A 24,282-nucleotide genomic window follows, 5' to 3' on the forward strand; every position below is an offset into this window, starting at 1 on the left:
TCAGAGCCAGACAACTAAATAGAAGGGTGCCTGTGTGTGTCGATGTCTTCAACTCCAAAAGTAATTCATGCTCCCTGTTGTAAATCTAACCCATATAGAAATATGTAAAGTGAATGTCACCCCCCACACCCTGCAGCCCCACCCCCGGGAGGTAATCATCATGAACTGATTAATGAATCTGCTTCCTGACTTTTGTCTCTATGACCATAAGGCTCAGAATTGAGTTTTGTTCGTGTTGTTTTTAAAAGCGTAGACTCGTGCTGCACACAGAGTGAGAGGTGGCTGACAGCCTTCTCTGTAGTTGCACCCACTTTCGCCCCCAAGTTTGATAGCTGTGTAATAATTCATTGTATGGATGCACCGTGACTTACTGAAGTAATCACATGTTCATGGGCAGATGAGTTATTTCCAGTGTTTTCACCCCTGAACAGTTCTGCGGGAACTTGTGCACACAGCTCTGTACATTGTGTTTTGGTGACTAGAGCTGGGTGCTGCAGGTGCATTGTGCAGACATACAATGCAATCAGATACCCATTTCTCAGTCTTCCTTTCAGAGCACCATACCTTCTCAGTGCTGCGTCACCAGAACTATTTTGAAGACCTTCCTATAGTGTGCCAAGCCCAGTGGTTCTCAACCCTGGTGTCCATCGGAACCATCCCCCTCTTCCCACCCATCCCAGCTCCCTGATGCGGTGCGCTCCAGGATGAACCTGTGCATCTGAGTGGTGTCAGGTGCCCTGGAGATTCTAGGCCGTTGCCAGTGAGAGCCACTGCTGCCCACCTCTTTTTTTTTTCTTGTTTTTTAAGTTTAAAAAAATATTCAATTTATTTAGTATTATATTATTTATTTTATTTTGGCAGCAGGAGGAGGTATTTAGGTTTATTTTTAGAGGAGGTACTAGGGACTGAACCCAGGACCTCACGCATGCTAAGCATGTGCTCTACCACTTGAACTATACCTTCCTCCCTGCTACCCACCTCTCTTGATCACTATCTTTTTTTCTCCCCCAGAATAGGTTCTCAGACTATGAGAAGAGGAAGGTAAGAAAATGCCTTTTGTCTTGTCACTTTTCTTCTCATTAATCATCTCCACTATTATAAAAGATTTGAGGAAACAAGTTCTTCCCACCTCTGAATCAGAGGGTAAAGCAATGCCTTCCCCTTACTTCCATCATCTCACCACATCCTCACACAGCCTCAGTGGGTGGTAGGGTATCTCCATTTGACAGATGAGAAGGCTGAGGCTCAGAGAGGTTGAGCCCAACCCCAGGCTCTAAACCACTGGTCTCTGCCATTTTGTTAGTTGGGCCCAGCAGGGGTGTTGCTCAGTGTTCAGACCTTCAGCCTGCACTATTCGGAGTTGAGGGGTGGGTTCACCCTGCTATCATGTCCTAGCAGTCACAGGGATCTACATTCTTGCAGGAACAGAAGATGCTGGAGAAACTCGAGTTTGAAAGGCGCTTAGAGCTCGGGCAGCGAGAGCATGCCCAGCTCCTGCAGCAGAGCAACAGTCAGAAGGACGAGATCCTGCAGACGGTCAAGGAGGTTCGTGAGCAGCTCAGTGGGGTCAGGCCTGTCTGCTCCCTCTGCCGGGAGCCTCCTGACTTGGGCTGAGGTCCCTCTGATGTGGGAAGGCTCTCCCACCCTCCAAGACAGTGAGGATGGGGATGCTACAGGTCACCTAGTCCAGGCTCCTTGCAAGCTGTAAACGTCCTGAAGCCTAGCGAGGGGATGGCCTGGTCCAGGGTCACACAGAAAGGGCTGGCAGGACAGACAGGAAACCCAGTCTCCTTGTCCCGGGCCGGGGCCCCTCCCTGCCCTATGGCGTCTAAGGAGGTCCCAGCCGACTCGGACCTCTGCCCTCCCTGCCACAGGAGCAGTCTCGGCTGGAGCAGGGCCTGAGCGAGCGCCAGCGCTACCTGGACGCAGAGCGCCAGCGGTTGCAGGAGCAGCTGAAGCAGACGGAGCAGAATATCTCCAACCGGATCCAGAAACTCCTGCAGGAGAATCAGAGGTCAGGCTCCCGTCCACCCAGCCCCCAAACCCAGAGACCTTCCCCCATGTGGTACCCTTTGAGGAGCCCAAGATGGGGCTCCCTTTCTCCCTCACAGTCTCTGACCCTGCCCGAGGCTTCCGTCGTCAGAATCCATTCTTGGTGCTGCAGTTCATACCAACTTAAACAGGGTCTACTGATCTGGGTATGGCCAGGTTTGTTTCTTGTCTTGGGGCGGCTACTAATTGGACCTTTGCCGCCCAAGTTTCCCATCTGTAAAATGAGTAAGTTTAACAAGTCAAGATAGCATACTGCTCCAATATTTTGGGTTCCAAGTCACCTATCACACTGAGGTCAGCCATTCGCCCTGTAGTGAGATTTGCCTGAACAGATCCTGTCCAAGGCAGGAGCTGCTGGGAGCAGGTCTGGATGGAGCGTGGGAGAAAGCGGGTCAGATAGAGATCTCAAGAAGCCTGAGAAAGTTTAGTTTGGGGTCCCTTGGGGAAAGATTCCAGAAACAGGCTTCTGCCACACCCCTTTGTTGCCAGTCTTCTTTCCACCATCCTCCAAGTCTGTCTCCTCCCTCGTCCCGCAGTTACGCAGAGCCCGAGGGGCTGGCCAGCCTGCCATGCGCGGTTCTCACCACCGAGGCGCCCATGAAAGCTGCCGTCTCTTGGGTGTTACGTGCCAAGCACTTGATGTCTGTTTTCTCATTCACTCTTTACTAACGCTCCATGAAGTTTTTAAAAAATTATTATTCCCACTTCACAGACAAGGAGCTGGGGTTTGAAGTGGTTAAGGAATTGGCCTGAGACACAGAACCCCTAAGTGATCAGTTCCTAAGCCCCCTGAGTGGTTCTGTTGGAAACGGACCCACTGGTGACTGCAGGCCTGTCATGGTTTCCTCCACAGGCAGAAGAAAAGTTCTGAGATTCTGAAGTCACTGGAAAATGAAAGGTAAGTGTTTTTTGCTCCAGCTGTTTCTCAGCACTGCGGTCCTTCCTGGGGGTTTGCGGCTCTAGGGAGAGAGGGACTTGTGATTCTCAAGGATTATGCTGGAAAGGTTTTATAAAACTGTAAGGAGGTTCACCTCCTTAGGGAGTATTGAATTAAAAAGAATCGCTGCCTTCAAGTTTGTTAAAATACATAGACACTCTTGAGAAATATCCAGAGATGTGAATAATTATGTATAATGTCCAACCATATTTCTAGTATAAAAAATTAGAAAAAAAATCTACATTTAGAAGTTATGTACAGAGGAATAATCTGTAGCCATTAAATATCTTAAGAATATTCCTTATTTAAGGGAAACGCTCCCACTCTATTGCTAAGTGGAAAGTGGAGTCTACAGTGCATCATTTTTAGACACCCTGCCTGTATCTGTACTGAGAGAGCGCAAGGACCCACCCCAAACGTTTACACTGAACGCTTTTGAGAGGCAGGAATTGGAGATGGTGATCTTTGTGTTTTCTGCACTCTCCAAGTTGTCTGCATTGAGAGGCACCACTTTAGAAAAGATGGTAAGATGTGGGGGAAGTGCCCTACCCCCCGCCCCAGCTCCCTGGGGTATTAGCGTGCATCCCTCCTGATCCTTGGGGATCCCAAAATAGCAGTGTGGACCTGGCTGCTGTGCCTGGGAGACTCTTCCCTCCCCATGGGCCCAGGCTTCCTGACCCCTGGCTGCCGGGGAAGGCCTCCCGCGGGGGCTCCCGTGGGTTTACAGGGAAGCCCCATCACCTCTTCCGCTTCAGCTGGGGGGGGCTGTGGCAGCTGGGGGTGGTCAAGGCCGAGCTGAGCTGTGGCAGGTGGCATCATTTATTCAGCACACTGACCAAGTGCCCTCTCTGGGCTGGGCCTGGGGTCCATGGATACACCAGATATGGCCTTCCTTTGTGCAGCCTGTGGTCCTGGGCAGAAGGCAGAATGCTCGGACCATACGTGCTTCTTCTGCAAGAAACATTAAAGGCTGTCCCCTCCCAGCCACTGTGCCAGTTTAGTGTGGGGAACAAATATACACACAAGCAACATGCACGTACATACATGCAGTTACTTTCTTATTTTCACTTGTTATATCATGGATGTATTTCCATGCCAAAAACCTCATTAACTGTAACAGCTGTAGCAAATTCCACTGTATAATTATATCATAGTTTAAGTAATTAGTCCTCTGTGAACATGTAAGTGGTTTCCGGTGTTTCATAATTACAAGCAGTATTACAAGCTGTATTAGATGTGCCCTTATGCCTTATGTGAAGATTTTGGAAGGAAAGACTCAAAGTACATTTTGATAGGTATTGCCAGACTGCCTCCCAAAAACCATTTTGCCAGTTGACACCCCCTCAACAGTGTACAGAATGCCCACTTCTCCACGTTCACTGCCATCTCCAGTGCTTATCAGTTTTCTTAATGTCAACTAGCCTGACGGGTGACAAGATTTCACTTCTTTCGTTATCAGTGGTGCTAGGGATCTTTCTGTATGTTCAGTGGTCACTTGCATTCAAGCAGTAACATCAGGGAGCTGTTTGTGTCCTTTGCCCATTTTCCTAAGGGAATGTTCATCTTTTTATGCAAGAAGCTCCCAGCTACAAGACTGAAAGTTAACAGAGCCCCCATGGAGGTGCGTCCTGCCACGGGCTTTCAGAGAGCACGCACATGGAGGACTTCCTGAAGGAGGTGGTGCTCATCTGATGGGATTCCCTGTTGGAAATGTTACATACGCTGAATAAATGGATCGACTTTTTTTTCTAGAATAAGAATGGAACAGTTGATGTCCATAACCCAGGAGGAGACAGAGAACCTGCGTCGCCGGGAGATCGCCTGTGAGTCTTGGGTTGGGGAGGGGCGGGGGTCATGGAAACAGAGCATGGCTGACTGAGGCAGGAGGTGACAGCCATCCCTCTATTGGTACTGAGGACGCTACTTAATCCCTCAGGAGAGGCAGTAAAGTCCAGTCATGGAACGTGGGCCCTAGGGTCAGCCTGGACTTGGATTCAGAATCCCAGCTCAGATACAGGTCATGTGACCCATGGGGCATTACTGGTCCCTCACTTTTCTGAGCCTCAGTTTTCATTATCTATAAAATGGGGAGACAGATAATTATCTGCCTCATAGGGTCATTATGAGGGTCAGATGAGATCATCCTGGCACAAAGCACAGCTGTTAGGGTTACTGTCATCGTGAGCTGTGGTGGCCCCTCCCATACTCCTGGGAGTCCCTCTTCCTGTCACTCCCCAAGTGGTCCTGGGGCTCCACACTGTCCACACAACGAGAGGAGTTCTCCCCAACTGATCCTGAGAACATCGAGCCACGTGCCAAGGAAGGCAAGGAGGCAGTTCCTCATTATTTAAAATAAGGAGCGATTCTTTCTGGGTCACCCCATTCTTCAGCACCTGAGCAGGAGAAAGGGGTATTCTGTGCACCTTTAGTCGAGGTTTACTGTGTACCAGACACTGGGCCAAGCACTTTCCATACACCATTTCATCCCACTACCTCCCGATGAGGTGTCCTATCTTGAATGTCCCTATTTTAAAGGTCACCATTATCCACTGTTTATAAAGAGAAATACTGTGTTTGCATCCCCAGAAGGATGTTTATCAAAATTGCTGACTGGGGATAGGCTCAGTGTTAGGAGACTTTTGTCTCCACCTTTTCAAACTTCCCTGTTGCTTAGCTTTTTAAGAATGAGCATGTATTATTTTTATAACTAAAAAATTTCAATGCAAATAACAAAAAGGCAAAAAAAGGTAATAACCCAGAATTGTTGAGGGCATATGGTACTGAGCCATCCTGGGTGCTGCCAAAGGCAATATGAATCTTTCTGGAGGGCAGAAAGGGTAACCTGTATACATGACCTGTACCCATGACCTTAACACTGTGCGCTTCTGAGAATTATTCTAGGAGGTAATCAAATAGTCAGATGTGCACAGAGATGTTTGAGCAAGATATTTATAGAAGTATCATTTAATAATTGCAAAAAGACCCTGAATGCCCTGAAAGAGAGGATTATCTTAAACTTTGGCAACCCATACTCTGTAGGACTCTGTAGACGTTAAAATCACATCACCATGACGACATAGGAATGTATTTATAAAAGGTGAGAAAGTGGTAACTTTAGCGTGGTAACATTTTAATTTTCTCATCTGGTTAAATATACTGAGCATAAAATTTACCATTTTAACCACTTTTAATGTACAGGTCTGTGGCATTAAGTACGTTTACATTGTTGTACAACCATCCATCTCTAGAACTTTTTCATCATCCCAAAATGAAGCTCTACCCACTAAGCAGGATCTCCCCATTTCCCCGTCTCTGGACCCTGCAGGACCACCATTCTACTTCCTGTCTCTAGGTGCCTCACATAAATGGAATCATACAGTGTTGTCCTTTTGTGACTGGCTTCTTTCACTCAGGGTTCATCCATCTTGTAGCTTATGTCAGAATTTCCTCCCTTTTCAAGACTGATTAACATTCCAGTGTATGGCTAGGCCACATTTGGTTTATCCATCCGTCAATAGGCTCTTTGGTTGTGTCCACCTTTTTTGGCTGTTGTGAATAACATTGCTATGAGTGTAGGTATACAAACATCTGTTCACGTCCCTGCTTTGAATTTTTTTTTTAATTTTTTTAAATCCATAAATATGCATTAAAATTGACCAGAAGAATATATATCAAAATGTAGTAATATTTCTGGGTGACAAGATTATGGAAGACTGTGTGGGTGTGCTATTCAGTGTTTTACAGTTAGTCTTTCAAGCTGAAGTTACTGTTAGAGTTTAAAAAAAAAAAAAAGATTTTTTTCAAGGGTGACTCTCGGGTGGATGACCCACGAGGCCACCCAGGAGGGGCTGCCCTTTCTCAGCCCTGCCGCCTTGTTTCCTCAGCTGCCATGCAGCAGATGCTGACCGAAAGTTGTAAGAACCGGCTCATCCAGATGGCTTACGAGTCTCAGAGGCAGAACTTGGTCCAGCAGGCCTGTTCCAGGTAAGGTAAGGATGAGGCTTCCCGAGTGGGGGAGTTGAGGAGGCTGGCTCAGGATCAAGGACTGTGGGGTGATACCTAGGCCCTGGGATCCCCTGCCTTGGGGCACCCCACTCCCGGCCACGTTGTCAGGGGCAAGTGGCGACTGATCTTTGTGACTTTTCTAGCTGGACCCCGTGATTCCGTGTTGGGCCGTGATGCAGTGACAGGAATCACTAGCTCTTCTTGGGCACCGCCTGCATGCCAGGCACTCAGCTGAGTGACAAGCAGCAGTTTATTGGATCTGGGAGGGACTACATTGTCATTAGCCCTGCTTTACAGTCACAGCTCAGGATCAGGGAGGCAGAACAGCACACCCAAGGAAACACAACTAGCTGATGGCAGGGCTATGGTTCGACCCTGGCACCACAGCACTGTGGCTTTGTCTATAAGGAGCTTCGGTGCCCAGCAGAGCCAGTTGAGAAAAGCTCGTTGGATGCTCAGGAGTCCCAGTCGGGATCGGGCCAGGAGCCCTGACTGCCCTTGTGTTTCTCTTCCCATCTGAGTGGCTTTGGTGCAGCTGCCACCTCCACCCCACTGGGCACCTGGAGCATGCCAGCCTCCCTATGTCCCTCCTTTCTGGTAGCATGACCTTTTTTTAGGAGCAGTAGGGGCAGACAGACGTGGATCCATGTCCCACTTCTGTTACTAACTGTGAAGTCTTGGGCAAGTTATTTTTCCTCCCTGAGTGTCCATTTTCTTGTCCAAAAAGTGGGGGTAAATCACAGTACTTACTCCAAGAGTTGTTGGAAGATTTAAAGAGCATTAATGATCATAATATCTGCCACATAATGGTCCAATATATAACAGCTATTATTATGAAACAAACTGAAAACCAAGCTTGTACCAAAGTGCGGCCATATGTAAGGTTGCAGAGTTTGGATTTTTGTGCCAGAGTCACTAGCCTTGTTCTGGGGGATGAGAGCATGTCCAGGACGAGAGATGCTACGGTGGGGCAGACATCAGTGCCAGGAAGGACAGCATTCTCACAGCCTGAGTGGCTCACCCAGGAGCTCGTGAGCTCCCCGTCAGTGGAGGTGGGTGGGCAGAGGCCAGGCAGGCGCTTCAGGGACGTCGTAAAGAGGATTCCGGTCGAGGGGTGGATGACAGGGCCTGGGAGATTGTCTCCTCTAGCTCTGGAGACTCAGAGGCTCCATCACCCTCCTTCCAGGGCCATGGGATCAGACAAAACTTTGTCCATGCCCAGCCCAGGACATGGCCCCAGCAGGTGCTCCATAAGTATTATTAAATGAGTAAATGGTTTATCTTCATCTCCTCCAAGGTGCCTGGCACATAGTAGGTGCTCAGGAAATGTTCAGAGAGTGAATGAATTTGCTGTCTTTCTGGCAGCATGGCTGAGATGGATGAGCGGTTCCAGCAGATTTTGTCATGGCAACAGATGGATCAGAACAAAGCCATCAGCCAGATCCTGCAGGAGGTGAGCCCAGGGTGTGAGGGCGGGGGCACAGAAGGAGCTCAGGGAGCCCGGGGCAGAGCACCAGGCCTCCACGTGGAAGCCCTGTCCTGGGTAGTATGTGAGAACCAAGAAGCTTAGAGAGTTAGAAGCGTACAAACCATCAGGGTGAGGGGCAGGGGAAGGCCTCTCTGGGTGGTGAGTTCTGGTCACTGAAGTCTGGGGAGGCACCCTTCCCAGGGCACCTGCTCCCCATGCTGCGTGGGGCTCCACTGTGAGGACTTAGCGGGCAGGAGGAGGCGGTGACCACGCCGCAGAGCGAGCCCACGGGTCTTCTTGCTTCCAGTCCTGCTGCCCCTCTGTCTGCTCTCCTTCTGTCTTAGCTGATGCCTAGTAGATCCTCCATGGTGCTGCAGAGTAGATGAGATGAGGAAGGACCCCCATGATTCCCTCCCTCTCACGTCTATACTGTTTGGTCTCAGCTTTCCCCACCATCCCTGTTGGAATCTCGTTCCTCGACCCTCACGTCACCTCCCTCCTGTCTTCCTCCGTGATGTCATCCTGTCACTCCTCAGTCCATCGTCACCATCCCCTTTCTCCCCAGCTCCACTGTCTCTCTTCTTCCAAAATGATTTGACTTAGTATTTGCGAGATTGAGGAAAGTGCTCTGTTCCTTAGAGAGGGCGGCTGGCCTTGTGGTTAAGGTGAGGCTCGGGGCTGGACAGACGCGTGCTAGGGTCAGCAGGTTCACTTCTCTGAACCCCACCTTCCTCATCTGCGAAACAGGCAGTGAGAGCAGCCATGTCCTCACTCGTTTTGTGTGGAAGGCCGGGAGAGCCCAGAGCATGGTGTCCAGCATGTAGTAAGCCATTGATAAAGATTATTTGAAAAATTTAAACAAGTGAGCTGAAGAGTTGTCGTCTCTCTAAGAAACAGAAAGTCCCACGTGAAGGTGTCTTTGGCGCAGATGTTGTTTCCCCGCTGGGGCCCCTGAGCGGCCGTGATCTCTGTTACAGAGCGCCATGCAGAAGGCCGCGTTCGAGGCTCTCCAGGTGAAGAAGGACCTGATGCATCGGCAGATCAGGAACCAGGTGAGTGCGGGGGGTGTAGTCCCCATCTAGACCTGTCCTGTGGGCTTTCAGAGGCACATGGAGGTGGCTACACAGGTGGCAGTTGAGGTTTGAATCCCAGTTCCTTCCAAGCCAGCTCAACAAGAAGTCTCACCCGGGAACCCCCAACCCCCTGATGGAACCTACTTGGGGCCAAAAGGAGGTGCCTGGGGCAGCACTGTGCAAGCCTGGCCGCTGTGACCTGTGCTCACGATACCCAGGGTCGAGTGAGGGAAAGGGCAGTGCTAACTCTTGGCCTTGACTGCTTGGCCGCCTCTGCGTTGATTGGCCCCAGGCAGGACGCCCTTGCTGCGGAGAAGTGGCTGGCCCAAACCCCAGCGTCCCTGTCAGCTCAGACTGAGGAGCTGGGACAGGTGGGCAGGCGGGTCCTGGTGTCAGCTGAGGGGTGACCTGGGCATGGGGTCTCCAGGAGGATGTGTGCTCATCCAGGCTCCACTGCTGACCTGCGGGCTGGCCTTGGGCGAGCCCCACTGCTGGGGCCTCTCGGCCACCCCTGCCCAGTGGGGCTGTGTCTGGGTCCCTGAGGGGTGGTAGGGGTGGTGGGCAGGAGACGGAGTGAGCTTTCGGGCCACGGAACTCACATCACATCGTATTCAGCACACTTTGAATTTCACATTTTGCATGGTTTTTTTTTCTTTCTTTTTGTTCTTTTCTTTTTTGACCAAAACCAACTTACCTTTTTATTTCCCCCTTTAATTTCAATCTCACATTGCCGGACATGAATCTCATTCCTCTGACCAGGGGTTGGTGGGGTTATAGGAACTTAGGGACAAGGGTCATAGGACCATAGGCACAGGGTAGAGAAGTCACTGGCTGTGGGGTCTGACCCACCCCCAGGACTAAAAGCCCCCAGTCACACCGTGAGGGTATGTGGTAACCTCCGAGACAGTCTCAGTGGGTGGTTTTGACCCACCAGGCCAGCTCTTCCCCTTCAGACTGCAAGCAGGGACATCCCAGGAAAAGGGCACACTCACTTACCTGCTGTGTGTCCTTGGGCAAGTTACTTAACCTCTCTGAGCCTCAGTTTCTTTATCTGTAAAAGTAGTAGTAGTAATAATAATAATAATAATAATAATAACCTAATAGCCAGAGGAGAATTGATGAAATGATGCATATAAAGCACAGTCCTAGCACAGGGAATGTTCAATAAATATCAGCTATACTATTATTGTTATTGCCCAGTCCCTTCCCTTACCCTCTGCTCTCCTCTGTGACAGCTGTTCAGAGGAAGCAAGAGAATTAGACCTGTAAGAGGCTCAGTGAGAATTCCGTGTCTGTTCTTGACTCACGGTCCTCACTGTCTTCATTCTGAGCACCTTGACGACACCCACTCTGGGCCTGGCCCCGTGCTCAGCTCTTGAGCAGCAGTCCTGGCCAGGACCGAGTCCACACCCCCAGAACGCTCGGGGCCATGCAATAGCGAGTTCTTTCTAAACCCCCACTGAGGAAGTTCTCAAGGCGCACAGGTCTCCTTCATTCTAGAACCACCCCCCCACCAGACAGGATTCTTAGACCCACTTGGCCATCCAGGAACAGCAGCACAGAATTGAACTGTGGTTAATAAAAAAAAAACCCTGTCTCGTCTTCTGTTTAGATTAAGTTAATAGAAACTGAGTTATTGCAGCTGACACAGCTGGAGTTAAAGAGGAAATCCCTGGACACAGAGGCACTACAGGTATGTAGGGCTCCCTGGCCTGCTCTGTCCCCCGACCCCAGCCCCCAACTGGTGAAACCCACCCCCCCCCACCGGTTTCCCCACTGCCTCTTGGCTGCTCTCCGCAGTCGAGGCAGTGATGCTGGAGGATGCCCCGGCCCCAGAAGGCTCAGCCTGGGGGCTGAGCCCAGTGCAGACCAAGGTTAGGGGTTGGGTCAGCCTGTTGCTAGGCAGGAGGGTCAGAGGAAGGAGGGTTTCATTGCCAAGGCTCACCCAGGCTGCATCTCCATCGCCGCGTTTTCTTTGTTTTGGAGCTGGGTCGCTGCTGAGCTCCCTGTCTCTTTAAGCCATGCTTCTGGGGTGCTGGTTCTCATGGGCTGACATCCTCTGGTGTCCCAAGGATGTCTGGAGGGAGAGGGCCCAGCTTTGACTGTCACTCCCTGCAGGCAGCTTCTCTGTGAGCTCCGGCCTGGTATCCTGCTCACAGAGCTATGGGGGCAGCAGGGACTGGCAGATAGTGTTCTGGGCTGCAAATCTGCGACCCGGGTTGTCCCCACACAGTCTTGCTGTGTGGCCTGGGTGGGTAGGGGAGAAGAGGCAGCCCTTTCCCATCTCTGTACCTCATCTCCCCAGTTGTGCACAAAGGGGCTGGATCAGAGGTGTGTGAGGGCTTGTGTCCTGTACCAGGCTTTTAGCAGAGCCTTCTGTCTGTCACTGTCCCTGTGTCTGTCCTCAGTGAAGGCATCTTCATTGTCTTAAGAGCTTCTCAATGCAGGAAAGGGAATGCTGCGGTCTGGAGTCCTGGTCACAGGTCTGCCACTGTGTGACCCTAGACAGGTCACTTCCCCTCCCCAGGCCTCCATGTCCCCACCACATAAACTGGAAATAGTCTTCCAGGCTTGGCCTGTGTCAGGACCATCAGAGGGGAGTGAGCCAGCAGGTGGAAAGTCCCCAGCGATGAGGGGTTGGGGTAGCTCTCAGAGAAGATGCAGCCACCGTGCTTGGCGCGTGCCCATGTCTCCTGCCTGGTAGAGTTTGTGGGGCTCTCATTTTCAAGGTCTTCACGAGGTTTCCAAGAGGAAGAGTGGAACATGGATACAAACCAGGGCTCTCTCCAGTTTGCGCATCCCTCCATCTGTGTAGAGCCTTCCCAAATGTGTGGGTCACGCACTGACTTCCCGCCATTTGCTTCTGCCCACGTGCTCTGTAGTCAGGGAAAACGAAGTCAGATCCCTGCGGCTTGTCATTTCCTTTGTTTGATGTTTCTCACCGCTGCACTGTCATCATCCACTAGATCCCGGGCCTGGCCTTACCCTGTGGGGAAGGGAGGGACAGACTTGGGAGAGGGTAGGGAGGGGAAGCCTGGGCCAAGGGGCCCCTCCACTCTGTCCCCCAACTCTCAGCCTGAGATCAGTGGCAGAGCCTTGAATGGAGTTTGGGCCCTGGGCTGCCAGCTGAGAACCCAGTGAGGGGGGATCCATCCACCACACGGTGGGGACTTCTGGCCCTGGGTGCCATGTGCTCCCAGCACCAGGTGTGGTCTTGTGTTGCAGGAGATGATCTCCGAGCAGCGCTGGGCCCTCAGCTCCCTGCTCCAGCAGCTTCTCAAAGAGAAGACACAGCGAGAGGAAGAGCTCCGGGAGATCCTGGTGCGTTTGGCTTCCACGTCAGGCTTCACACAGGGGTTTGCTTTCCCTAAATGCTCTTGCCGTTATTTGAAACGCTTTCATTATTCTAGTAATTGTTCATCAGAGAAAGAATGGAAAGTACAAAGGACAAGAATCTCACTTCCGAGAGGTTGTTTATTGCCAATATTTTGATGTATGTTTTCCAGACATTGCGACGCATGTTTACCACTCTGTGTGTCCGTGCCTGTAACTCAGAGCTGCACACCCTTCCCCCAGTCCCGCTGGCACCTGCCCTTTCCTGTCTCTCATGTCCTCTGTGCTCCTTCGGTGGCTGTGTCCAGATGGGCCCTCCTTTGGCCGGTTGACGAGCTACTCGTTTCTTACTTTTGTAAGCAAGGCTCTCTGTCTCTGCAGCTGAGGATTTGAGCATAGCCATGAGTATTTACGCAGACAGATGCCCAGGAGAGGACTTGCTGTGTCCAGGGCAGACCATTTAATAAGCCTTTGGCAGAAGTTGCCAGATTGTCCTCAGGACCCAAATGGGTTTGACCTGGCACTTTATCAGGGGGCTAGAGCCCCTTTTGGGGTGGCAGGTCAGGGTCACTTCCTCCAGAGCCCAAGTGCACCTGAGTGGTGAAGGCTCAGTCTCTTCCCATGTTACTGCCCCGGATGTCCTCTGAGCTCCGCTGTAGGCCGGCCCTGTGCCGGGTATGGAGAGGAGTGAGACCTGTTTCTTCCCGTGCCCCCACGAGCCCAGATGGTGTGTTTGTGCCAGTTGGAAGCTGCCTGTTCCCCTTGATGCCTCCCTGCTGTCGCCTGTAAATTGTGTTAACGTGTGACCCGCACCCTGAGTGCTGTGCAGGGGCGGCCACACTGTGGCGCTGTGCCCTCGCCCTCAAGGGACCACGGGACTCACTGTCAAGGAAGGAAGCACTGCCTCAGCAGGACATGACTGCCAGGGTCATAGGCTCCAGGAGAGAGGTGTGTCCATAGCCCAGGGAGGGCCAGGCCAGAAAAGAGGAGCCAGCTCAGCAGGGTCCAAGAGGGACTACCAAGGAGGTGGGGAGATGCCTGTGTTAAAATCTGCCCACGTCACGCCTGGTCCCAGAGCGCAGCTGCAGTCCTGGGTGGCGGCTTGGTGGTTCAGAGCACAGGCTCCGAGCGCGGCCGGCCTGGGTCTGAATCCTGGCCCTGACGCGGGGCAGCTCTTTGCACTTGGGCCAGCTGCTGATCACTCTGTTCTAATCACACAGTTTCTTCACTGTGCAGTAGAAAGCCCTTCACAGAATTGTGAGAACTAAGTAAGCTGGCATCTCCCAGTGCTCGGCTCGGTCTGGCACCAGGTGCCCTGGAATCACTGGCCGCTGCTGCTGTTAGTGTCATTTGTTCATTGCTCTGTCCACAGCACCCAGGATGGGGCCAGGCCCAGAGCAGCACCCAGGGAGTATTTCCTGAAGGACAGGGTGGTTTGAGGAGGATGTTTATAATTCTCCAGCTTTGTCAGATCGGTGAAGCCCACCCCAGAAGCCAAAGTGTCCTTAGAATCCTATTTCTTTCCCCGCCCGGCACCCGGAGGACAAGCCTGAGCCTCCTAGGAGAAGACAGCTGCCTCATGCTTTGCTGTTCCCGCAAGCAGATGGGAAGTTGTCCCCCTCAGAGTCACGGTGCGCAGGGCGGGGCACCAGGTGTCAGCAGCCCCGGTTGGTCCCCCGACCGGGTGTGCTGTGTCTGAGGTCGTTCTCAGCAGTGGAGTGGGTAGTGAGGCTCCCTGCCTTTCCCGGTGAGACAGCGGAGGGTAGGAAAGGTCTCCGCAGAACACCAAGCACCGCCAACGTGCTCAGAGGAGCAGAGTTCACAGTGGTCACTGTCATTACCGCTTTTATTTACTGATTTGTAACTAACGGTGTCTGCTTCCTTCTTGGCAGACAGAGTTAGAAGCCAAAAGCGAAACCAAGCAGGAGAATTACTGGCTGATTCAGTATCAACGGCTCTTGAACCAGAAACCTTTATCCCTGAAGCTGCAGGTGAGGACTGGTGGCGCCCACCCTGCCGGGGGAGCCTCGTGCCGCAGCCATGCCCTGCTTCCTGATCCTTCCAGTTTAATTCCGTTCATATTTCTGGTGACTAGTCTACCAGGTCCTGAGCTAGGCTCTGGCGGGCCAGAGATGAAGGGGGAGCGTTCATTCTGCTGGGGGGAAGACAGCTCTGGGCACGTCGGGGGAGCAGAGACCAGGATCACACATGTGGTCCCCCCTCCACCGCCACGAGACACAAAGCTTTTTTTTTTTTTTTAATAAAAATGGAGTCTTTCTACACATGCTATTTTGGCAACTTCCTTTTTCCTCTTAATGCTAGTGACAGGCTGCTCTCCAGGCCCGTGCATGTGGATCTCCTTGCTGTTTCCAGACAGACGCAGAGTGTCGAGGATCTGGATGAACCCTCATTTGTTTAAACAGTCCCCTCTTTTTTTCTTAATTGAAGTATAGTCAGTTACAATGTGTCATTCCTGGTGTTCAGCATGATGTCCCAGACATGCATAGGTGCACACATACTCATTTCCATTTTCTTTCACAGTCCCCTCCTAATGACCACTCAAGTTGCTTGCCATTGTCAAGTTCATGGAGTGGCAGTGAATGTCCTTGTGTATCTGTCTCTGTGCACTTACATACCCATCTTTGTAGGGAAGGTTCCAAGCAGTTTGCATATTACGTTACATATATTTAAACCCTTTGTTTGCGGTTGTAAACAATTGTTCTTGGTTTTCTCTCATCTGTGGTGCTTTTCCTGTGTCTGTCTTGCAGGAAGGAGGCCTGGAGCGCCAGCTGGTGGCCCTCCTGGTGGAGCTGTCGGCCGAGCACTACCTGCCTGTCTTCGCTCATCACCGCATCTCACTGGACATGCTGAGCCAGATGGGCCCCGGGGACCTGGCCAAGGTGGGCAGCGGCAGCCCCTCGGGGGAGGTTAGGGAGGTGGGCAGGGCCCTGGCCTGACCCAGCCAAGGGGCAACTTGCTGTCATGCAGTTCTTGGTGAGGCCACCCATCATCAAATGTCCTGGGGCCATCTTGCTTCCAGAAGGCCCAGAACATCTGCCCTAATCACTTGGCTAAGAAAAGCCAGGGCTGTGGGTCCTACTGACCCCAACTACCCTCTTGCCACTCCACCTGACCTGCTTCAGATTGGATCTTCACATCGTAGGGCCAGACAAGTCCTTGGAGGTCATCTGGTCCAGCCCCCTCCCCACCCCATGGATTTGCAGTTATCATGACGGCAGCACTGCCTGAGCCTGGTACATTCTGGCTACACTGCATGAAATTACTTACTCTTCAGGAGAGGCAAATGATTCTGGTGACAGCTTTGTAGGACTTGCCAGCACCAGGCACTGTTCTAAGCACGTTGCACACACGAGCTCACTGACTCATCCCAACAGCCTGGGCTGGAAGGTGCTCATTGTCATCATCTTTCAGATGAGGAAACTCGGACACTGCAAGGTCGCAGTTTGCCTGAGGTCACACAGCAGAGCCAGGACTCCAGCCTGGGCAGCTGGTCTGATGACCAGGTCCACGCTGCTGACCACCGTGCTGGACCGCCTGGCCCCTGACAGACGCAGAAACGGGCTCTAAAGGGCTTCACGGGCCGTGTCGCCCAAGCTCAGGAGTGTGCTCTGGAGGCTGAGGGGCCGTGTGGGTCTGGCACAGTCACTTCTCAGAAGCTCAGCCTCAGTGTGAGCCACCTGACCGTGCGAACTGTGACAGGGCCCTGACCTCCCGGTCGTCATGGGGGGTGATGCGAGGTCACACGGGTAAAGCTGTCAGCACAGCCCCTGCATGGGCAACGCACTTGCTAAACCGGAGCTATTACCAGTGTTGTTTCCTTCTGGGCCCGGTGTCTCCCTCTGCCACACTGATTGTTGGGCCCTGGTCAGCCTCTCCATGTCCAGTCAGCGGTGCCAGAAGCCAGGGGTGAGGCAGTCCTGTTGGCTCTGCTGCACGGCGGGCTCCAGCCTGGCTGTGACCTGCTCTTCTTCGGTCTGTCCCAGGTGGGCGTCTCGGAGGCTGGCCTGCAGCACCAGATCCTGCGCAGAGTCCAGGAGCTGCTGGATGCGGCCAGGACCCAGCCAGGTACCGATGCCAGGGCCTCTCCTAAGCAGAGCCCTTACGTGTGGACTGTGGTGGGGGCGGCCACCTGTTTACAATCCAGGACGAGTCCTGAGGGCCTTCTAACCCTTACCAGTGCTTAGGTTTCCCTCCTAAAAGAACGGAAGTTATAAATGGGAAACACAGGTCACAAAAATGGAAAAAGGGAGCTTTCCCTTTCGGCAGTGGAGGGGCCTCCTGGCTTCCCTAAGCCCACCCCACAGACCAGGGTGCCTGGTGTAGAAGGACAGACCGGCCGGGCCCAGTGCCCGCCCCGGGCAGGCCTGTGGTTTAGACATAGAAGGATGCCTGTAATGGCTGTGAAGGGGTAACAGCAGGTCAGGGAGGCACTCCGCCCCCGTCCGGAGGCCCTGGATTGGGGAGGTACTGTGGCTGACGTGAGGCAGGCGTGGGAGTCTGGGTTTCCTGTGCGCCAGGCACATCTGGGTGCCAGGCATTTAACGAGCACCGTGTTTGGTCACCTTTGCTTCAACTCCATGCAGTGGGCACTGTTGTTACCCTCATTTGAGGGATGAGGAAACTGAGGCAGAGAGAGGTTAACCCTTGCCCTGACCCTTAGGGCTCTTCCTGATTGTGGCCGCCCTGCAGGGAGGCTGTGCTAGGACGGCTCCTTGGCTCCAGAAGGTGTCTTCCTGACAGTTTTCTTTTTGTTTCCAGAACTCAGTATGTGTTATATTAAATATAGAAAAGCATCCCTTATAGTTGGTGGGGGCACCATGACACCCTTAGAGGGTCTAGGGTAATCATGACAGGCTTTAAAAAAAATCCGGGTTTTTTCCAGTTATAAAAAATGCTGCTTATAATTTGAACTAGAATAAATGAAAAACATGAAGTGTGAAGGGATGGGGATTGGGATGGAGAGAGACTCAGGGATGTTGCTGTTTCCCATTGCCTGACGATGAGGGAGACCAATTCTGACGTCCTCCTGCTTCGTGGCGTTTGGGACCCAGGCAGGGGATGCTGGCTCCAGGCAGACAATGGACATGCTGGAGGCTCTGCCAGGGGGCAGGGGGAGCAGCCTTGAGTGTCTCATTTCTCTCCCAGCTCCTCTGGGTCACCTGAGCCTGGGCCACTGGGTGGAGAATCTGCAAGCGAGGTCCAGTCCACCTCAGAGCCCTAACTCGGGGCTTCTGCACGGTGGCTCCACCACCAGATGGCCCTGTGGCCCTGGACAAGTGGCTTCCCCTCTCTGAGCCCTGCTTGCAGGGTGGCCATGAAGGATTCAGGGCATGTTAGGGATAAGAGGCCCCAGTTAACCCCTGCTGTAGCCGTCCCTGCCAGTGCCACAGCACTTCCATTTTATAGATGGGGAACGAGGCTCAGCAGAGGGAAATAAGAGGGTGCGAGGGATCTGAGAGCAGATCGCCACCCCGCCTTCCAGCTCACTGTCCATTTAGGGCAGGCAGGGCCAGGGGACCCACTAGGAAGTGGGGTCAGTGGGGCTTGACCCTGGCTTAGCCTGTCTCCCTGTCCCCACAGAGCTGCTAAAACCACCCAAGGGTGAAGTCCTTGGGGCCCCTGAGCCCCCCTCTGCCCCTGAGGAGCTTCCTGAGTTAGTGAGACCATCAGCTCCCCCCGCAGAGCTGGAGGTGCAGACCTCGGAATGTGTTGTGTGCCTGGAACGGGAGGTAAGTCTGGGCAATGGGCCCAACTCGTGATCTCAACCCCACCCCCCACCCCCAGATCCCATGCCTGCAGCCGTCCTGAGCGTCTCAGGCATGTGTATTCTTTCTAAACTCTCTTCTAGCGATAGAAGTATATTGCATTCATTAGAAATTTTGGAAAATATAAGAAAGCAAAAAATACAGGAAATTAGAATGACCCGTGATCCCATGACCCAAACATGAGCGATGCTAACATCATTTTCTGGGGCTTTTTTCCAAAAGAGGTTTTTTTTTCTTCCACTTAAACACGAAGGGAAATTTCCCAAGTCATTAAATATCAACAATACAATTTTTCTCTGAAGATACTTTTTAAAAAAACATATTTTTAAAACTGTAACAAACTTAATGCCTGTTTTAAAAATTAAACAACGTAGTAGGTAAAATAAAAATCCAGCTCTCCCTCCACCATGCGATCCAATTTGGAAAAGGCAGCCACATTGGCAGTTTGATTACCCTGTGGTCTTTACCAGGCCCGGGGAATGCCATGATACAGAGGCACTCGGTGGTTATAAATTTAACCAAACCCCTGTTTTGGGTCCCATAGGTGGCTTCCAATTTCTTGTTATTACAAACAGTGCTGTTCTGAACAGCCTTGAACAGAGCTTGGAGCACATCCTTGGTTATTTCCTTGGGACAACTTTCTAAAAGGAGGAAACATTAAAGCAAAGCACAGGCACGCTTCCATGGCTTTGATCTATAATGCTGGAGTCATTTTGAGACCAAGGGGCCGGGCAAAGTGCATAAAAAACCAGAAATCAGGGACCATCTGCATATCCAACAGCAGGGCTGGTGACATGGCCGTGGCCCCTCCCGCACAGCTGTACGCAAAGACAGGCAGGAGGGTGTCCGGGCGGGGCAGGCGCCTGCGTGTCTGTGAGGTTTGAATGGAGTGTGATGACCGTGCAATCAGATCTTAAAGGTGAAGAACAGCAAGGGGGCTGGGGGCCTTGGTTGCCCCACCCCTGGGGCGCCGGGCAGGGGCAGGGCCTGGACGCCCCCACTCTCTCTCCCCAGGCCCAGATGATCTTCCTCAACTGCGGCCACGTCTGCTGCTGCCAGCAGTGCTGCCAGCCGCTGCGCACCTGCCCGCTGTGCCGCCAGGACATCGCCCAGCGTCTCCGCATCTACCACAGCGGCTGAGCGCCGGCCGGCCACCCGCCCGCCCGGGCCTGGCGCCCCCAGCCCCACCCCTGCACCTGCAGGCCCAGGGCTCCAGCTCACCCCAGTTCTCGACAGACTAGTATGCCCCCCCACCCCCCCGTCCTGGGCCTTGTCCCCACAGCCTGGGAGGGTGCCCGACCCTTGATCTCCAAGCACGCCCAAGCCAGATGGGGATAGGAATGCTCCTGACCGGTAACACAGCCGGTCTGAATACTGTGGGGGAGAGGGGACCCCTCGTTGCATGAGGACTGGGCCTGAGGTATAGGGAGGCGGCTATGCCCCGGCCTGTGAGGCTCTGCCGCTCCCTGTGGTAGTAACAGCCCCTCCGGGAGCCTCAGTGTCCTCATCAGGGCAGCACGGACAGTGCCATCCCACTCGCCGGGGTGGCAGGAGTGCAGGAGGGCCCTGGCCAAGGGGAAGGGAGACCACCCTGGCCTGTCCTCAGATAGGCCAGAGTGTTTGGTGCAGGCCTTGGGCCACAAGTGATGTCGGCCCCTCCTCGGCTCCCCTTCTCCTGCTCCCCAGTGCTCTGGGCCCCCCTATTCTGCAGATCTGCACTCCTCACCCCACGCAGCTCACAGGCAGGCACTGAGCTTTGCAGACCCTAAGTGGGAATGTCAATAAACCCACCTCCAGCCTGCGCCTCCCGAGTTGTCACTGGGTCCTGATGGAGCCCGGGGTGGGGGAGGGCCGAGGGTGGAGGGAGAGGACCTCACCTCAGTCAGAAGGGAAGGATTCCGGAACAGAATGTGAAATTATCCAAACCTCCCTCCTTGCAGGTGGAGAGACCGGGGCTGAAAGAGGAGAAGGGCTCGGAGGGTCCAGGGAGCAGGTTGTGCTGCGTGACCTGCGCCATGTGCTCTGTTGTCATTATCCCAGACCAGGGGGCTGAAGGCCTGGGCCCTGCACTTGGGACGTGGTGGTGCTGGCTTTGGAACCCAGAAGCACCTGGACTCCCGAACCCGCGCAGCTGTGCAGGTTGCCCATTGCACAGTTCCAGGAGCCATGCTCCTTGTACTTGCTGTAGAGCTGCGCCTTTATTGTGCATTTTTTGGCAGATAGGTTTGAGCCGAGAGCAGCTTTTTCTTTGGGCTGGAGGCAGGCCTACTCAGGGTGCCTGGGCCCTGCCTCCAGCTAACTGACTCTGGCCAGCTTCCCAGGCTGTTTCCCCATCTGTTTGATAAGGGGCATGATGGGGCCCTGATGTAGGCCGGCGGCCACCAGGGGGCACTGAGTGCTCATGCCAGGTGCAGCGCGAGAGCCGGCAGGTGACAGGAGCCAGGTGGCAGAAAAAGCCTTGATTTCCCTGCCTCGTTGGGACTGTCAGTCCTGTGAACTGGAACAGGACGGAGTGAAGTCCCCTAGTGGTGTGATCCCTGCTTTCCAGGTACCCTGGGGGGCCTCTGTTGCTTCCTCTCCCCCACAACGTCCTAGACTCCTCTTGGCTAAAACGGGAGGCAGGCCTGAGGTGGGCAGGGCCACTGTGCAGAGTACGGTGTTGGGTGGGCCTCCTTGAATCCTTCTAGGCCCCTCCCTTTATAGATGAGGAGCCTGAGGCTGAGTTCAGTGACTTGCCAGGGTGGCAGCAGGACTGCAGCTGGTCTCCAGCCCCACTGCCCCTCTTGATAAGCCTTCAGCTACTGACCACCGGCTGTCCCCAAGGTGTCCGGCTGCCATCCCACCCAGCAGGGGCATGTTTTTCACCCATGGATAGAGCAGCCCATCCCCATCAGCTGGTGGGTGTGTGTGTAGGGGGGTGTCCCTGCACCCCAGAACCTCAGCCCAGGCTCCCCACCTTCCTGGCCCTCAGTTTACACATCAGTGAAATGCGGTGATGCGGGTACCCACCACCTGGAGCTGCCGTGAGGCTCCTAGTCCTGCACATAACGTGCACGGCCCACAGGTAAGTGCTCAGAAATGCTAGCTGTGTGACTAGGAGTCTTGGAAACACTGGCATCACTGTTTAGAGCCAGCCTGAGCTCCAGGCCCACCCCGCTGTGGGTGCCCCAAGGCCACAGAGCCATAAAGCTGCTGACGTCCCTCCTGGCCACACTGTTGCCCGAAGACCATGCTGCACCAACCTGAAGCCACCTGAGCTGCCCTCAGGCCAGTAACCTATGCGCTCCTGCATCCCTTCTCTCTGAGCCTCAGTTTTCACTTCTGTAAAATGAGATCACAGAACTCTGATCACACACCTCGAGGCACTCAGTCAAGCAACTAGCCCCAAAAGTCAAGGTGCACAGGTGCTCCTAGACCATCTCCAGTCCAGGTCTCCCGCTGCCGGCACCACACGTGGGCCACTGGCTTTAAATAAAGCATTTATTGATTAGTAGAAGCTGAAAACAGTTTGCATAATATTTCCAATATAGTATCTGGGAAGAATTGGAAAACCCCAAAAGAAGGCACTAGAGGAAAGCATCTTAAGACGGGGTGTGTTGTAGAAGAGGTTACTGAGGCGTTGAGATAAGGGCTGGGGGGCCTGGGGGGGGGGGGTCCCTGAGCACCAGCCAGCGCTGCACGTCCTGTGGGTCCAAGGCCCCGGCCCCGGGAAGCGGATCAAGGGGACGGAGGATGCAGGGCTGGGGGGAGGAGGTTGGTTTCTGCCCTGCCTGACCGCCCCTCAAAGCAGCAGGGGAGGGGGTCTGGGGAGGCCAGGAGGTCCCAGCCCCTGGAGATGGCATTGGTTTGACCCTCACCTTCAGGAACAAGAAGCTGAGGAAGGAGGATGGCTGAGCCCCAGGTAACTCACAAGGACACCTGAAAAGTCCAGGGGTCTCCAGGGTGTGGCACCTTGGGACTCAGAGGCAGCAGAGGCCCAGTCCAAGCCTGACCCCAAATGCTCAGTGGTACCCGGGGGTGCCACGGCCCCTCCCTCTGCCCCTCCCGAGCCCCACCAGCTCCCCCGAGGACAGTGCGTACCTTGGAAGCAGCCTGCAGGAGACCATCCACATCCACCAAGTCCTGCCACCCTCCCCTCAGCCCAGCGTGTGGGGACAGAGGGCCACCTGGAGACTGGACCCCAGCAAGCGGGGGAGGGCGAGGCAAAGGCCAGCAACCCTCTGTCTGCCACCTTGCCCACCCTCCGCCCTCCCGGCAGCACCTCCACAGAGGTTGTTCCCTCCTCCCCTCAGACACGTCCTCTCCCCAGACCAGCACATTCCAGGCCCTTCTTGTTCCCTCCCCAGGCCCATGGTTCTACTCCCCCAGCATCCCCTGGCCTGAAGACCCCCTCCTTGCACCTCCCCTCACCCAGGGCGGGAGAGCGAGGCCAGTGTCCACTCCAAAACCCATCCAGAGATGGGTCCCAATTCTCTGTCTTCCTGGTTCCAAGGGGAGGGAAGTCACAGCAGATGCTTTTAGCCTCCCTCTTCCCAAGGATGGTGAGACCCACAAGGGAAACAGGCCAGGGAGGAAGAGCGGTGGGGAGGGCTCAGGGAACCAGGCCCACCGATGCTCCCCAGCCCCTCAGCTGTGCCCAGCCCCCAGCACAGCACTAGGAGGAGAGCCAAGATCGTCCCACAGAAGAGAAAATAGAGCAACCGAGTGTGACTGAACCCAATAAAGTGACTCAGGTGGGCCCGTTCCTGCCCAGCCCCAGGTGCCACACCAGCCCTGCCCTACCTCCACCCAAAGGCACGGGTCTGGTGCTCCCCGGCCAAAGCCAAGGGCCTGCCAGTGCCTCGGAGGGAGTGGCCCATATTCCATGTCCAACAGAAGCTCGGGGGAGACTGGCCTAGAACTCGGTCTGCACCCCTGTGCTGTCCTCGGTGGTGGTGTGGATCGGGGGGCGGCCGCCAGGGCTGGAAACCTGCTCCCCGGTCTCCTGGTCGCTGGGCTTAGGAGGCTCAAGGTCCACAGCCTTTCCAGGCGGGAGCTGCTGAAGGGGTGAGGCGGGCGGAGAGGCGGGTGGCGGGGCGGCCTCAGGAGCTGCCATGGACTGGGGGCTCTCCTGCACAGGGGCCCCATTGGCCAGTGGGGGGCTCTCAGCCCGCAAATCTTGGGCTAGCAGGCCCCGGAGCTCTGTGATACTGTCCGGGGACGCAGGTGACAGTGGCTCAGGGACAGCCTCAAAGGGCAGCCCTGCCTCCTCGTCCTGGACCACAGACACCACCTGCTTGGCACGCCGGCGCTTTTCTGAGAGGGTGGCTGCTTCCGGGACACCCGGGCTGCTGCTGTCCCCACTGCTGTCACCTCCACCACCGTACTCTTCACCCCAGTCGATGGGTGCACCCTCGGCCAGCAGGTGCAGGTTGGGGTCACTGTTGTGCATGACCACACTGTCTCGGTATAGGTTGTGCTTCCGCTGCACGGCAGCCTCCTTCACAGCTACGGGACAAAGGGTCAGGGTGGTGCAGTGTCAGGACACTTACCAGGGGGCTGACGGCCGTCACCACACCCTACACTGGGCCCCAGTGTGACCCCGTGTCATCCCCCAGAGGCCTCCCACAGCCTGGGTGGGCGCTGTGA

At 54.2% G+C, this 24,282-nt stretch overlaps 2 protein-coding genes across 5 annotated transcripts in view; one reads left to right on the forward strand and one right to left on the reverse strand.

The window, feature by feature from the left end:
* The window catches only part of LRSAM1 (leucine rich repeat and sterile alpha motif containing 1), a 36,006-nt gene extending 15,550 nt beyond the window's left edge, over positions 1-20,456 (forward strand). For 3 of the 4 annotated variants that reach the window (XM_006181858.3, XM_014556853.2, XM_032478467.1), the window contains 15 exons: positions 1,012-1,041; positions 1,423-1,545; positions 1,875-2,014; positions 2,906-2,950; positions 4,742-4,812; positions 6,874-6,973; positions 8,360-8,447; positions 9,440-9,514; positions 11,148-11,228; positions 12,761-12,856; positions 14,761-14,859; positions 15,637-15,768; positions 16,873-16,954; positions 18,470-18,618; positions 19,669-20,456. In XM_006181858.3, the coding sequence (XP_006181920.2) occupies positions 1,012-1,041; positions 1,423-1,545; positions 1,875-2,014; positions 2,906-2,950; positions 4,742-4,812; positions 6,874-6,973; positions 8,360-8,447; positions 9,440-9,514; positions 11,148-11,228; positions 12,761-12,856; positions 14,761-14,859; positions 15,637-15,768; positions 16,873-16,954; positions 18,470-18,618; positions 19,669-19,794 (1,437 nt within the window). In that variant the 3' untranslated portion in view covers positions 19,795-20,456. The remainder of the gene's footprint in view (positions 1-1,011; positions 1,042-1,422; positions 1,546-1,874; positions 2,015-2,905; positions 2,951-4,741; positions 4,813-6,873; positions 6,974-8,359; positions 8,448-9,439; positions 9,515-11,147; positions 11,229-12,760; positions 12,857-14,760; positions 14,860-15,636; positions 15,769-16,872; positions 16,955-18,469; positions 18,619-19,668) is intronic. The other variant, XM_032478468.1, reaches the window with a different exon arrangement.
* Positions 20,457-22,120: 1,664 nt separating this feature from the next.
* The window catches only part of NIBAN2 (niban apoptosis regulator 2), a 50,264-nt gene continuing 48,102 nt past the window's right edge, over positions 22,121-24,282 (reverse strand). Inside the window, exon 14 of the mRNA XM_032478465.1 lies at positions 22,121-24,141. Coding sequence (XP_032334356.1) covers positions 23,549-24,141 — 593 coding nt within the window. The 3' untranslated portion in view covers positions 22,121-23,548. The remainder of the gene's footprint in view (positions 24,142-24,282) is intronic.

This window comes from Camelus ferus, chromosome 4, assembly GCF_009834535.1.
Source record: "Camelus ferus isolate YT-003-E chromosome 4, BCGSAC_Cfer_1.0, whole genome shotgun sequence".
Classification (NCBI taxonomy): Eukaryota; Metazoa; Chordata; class Mammalia; order Artiodactyla; family Camelidae; genus Camelus; species Camelus ferus.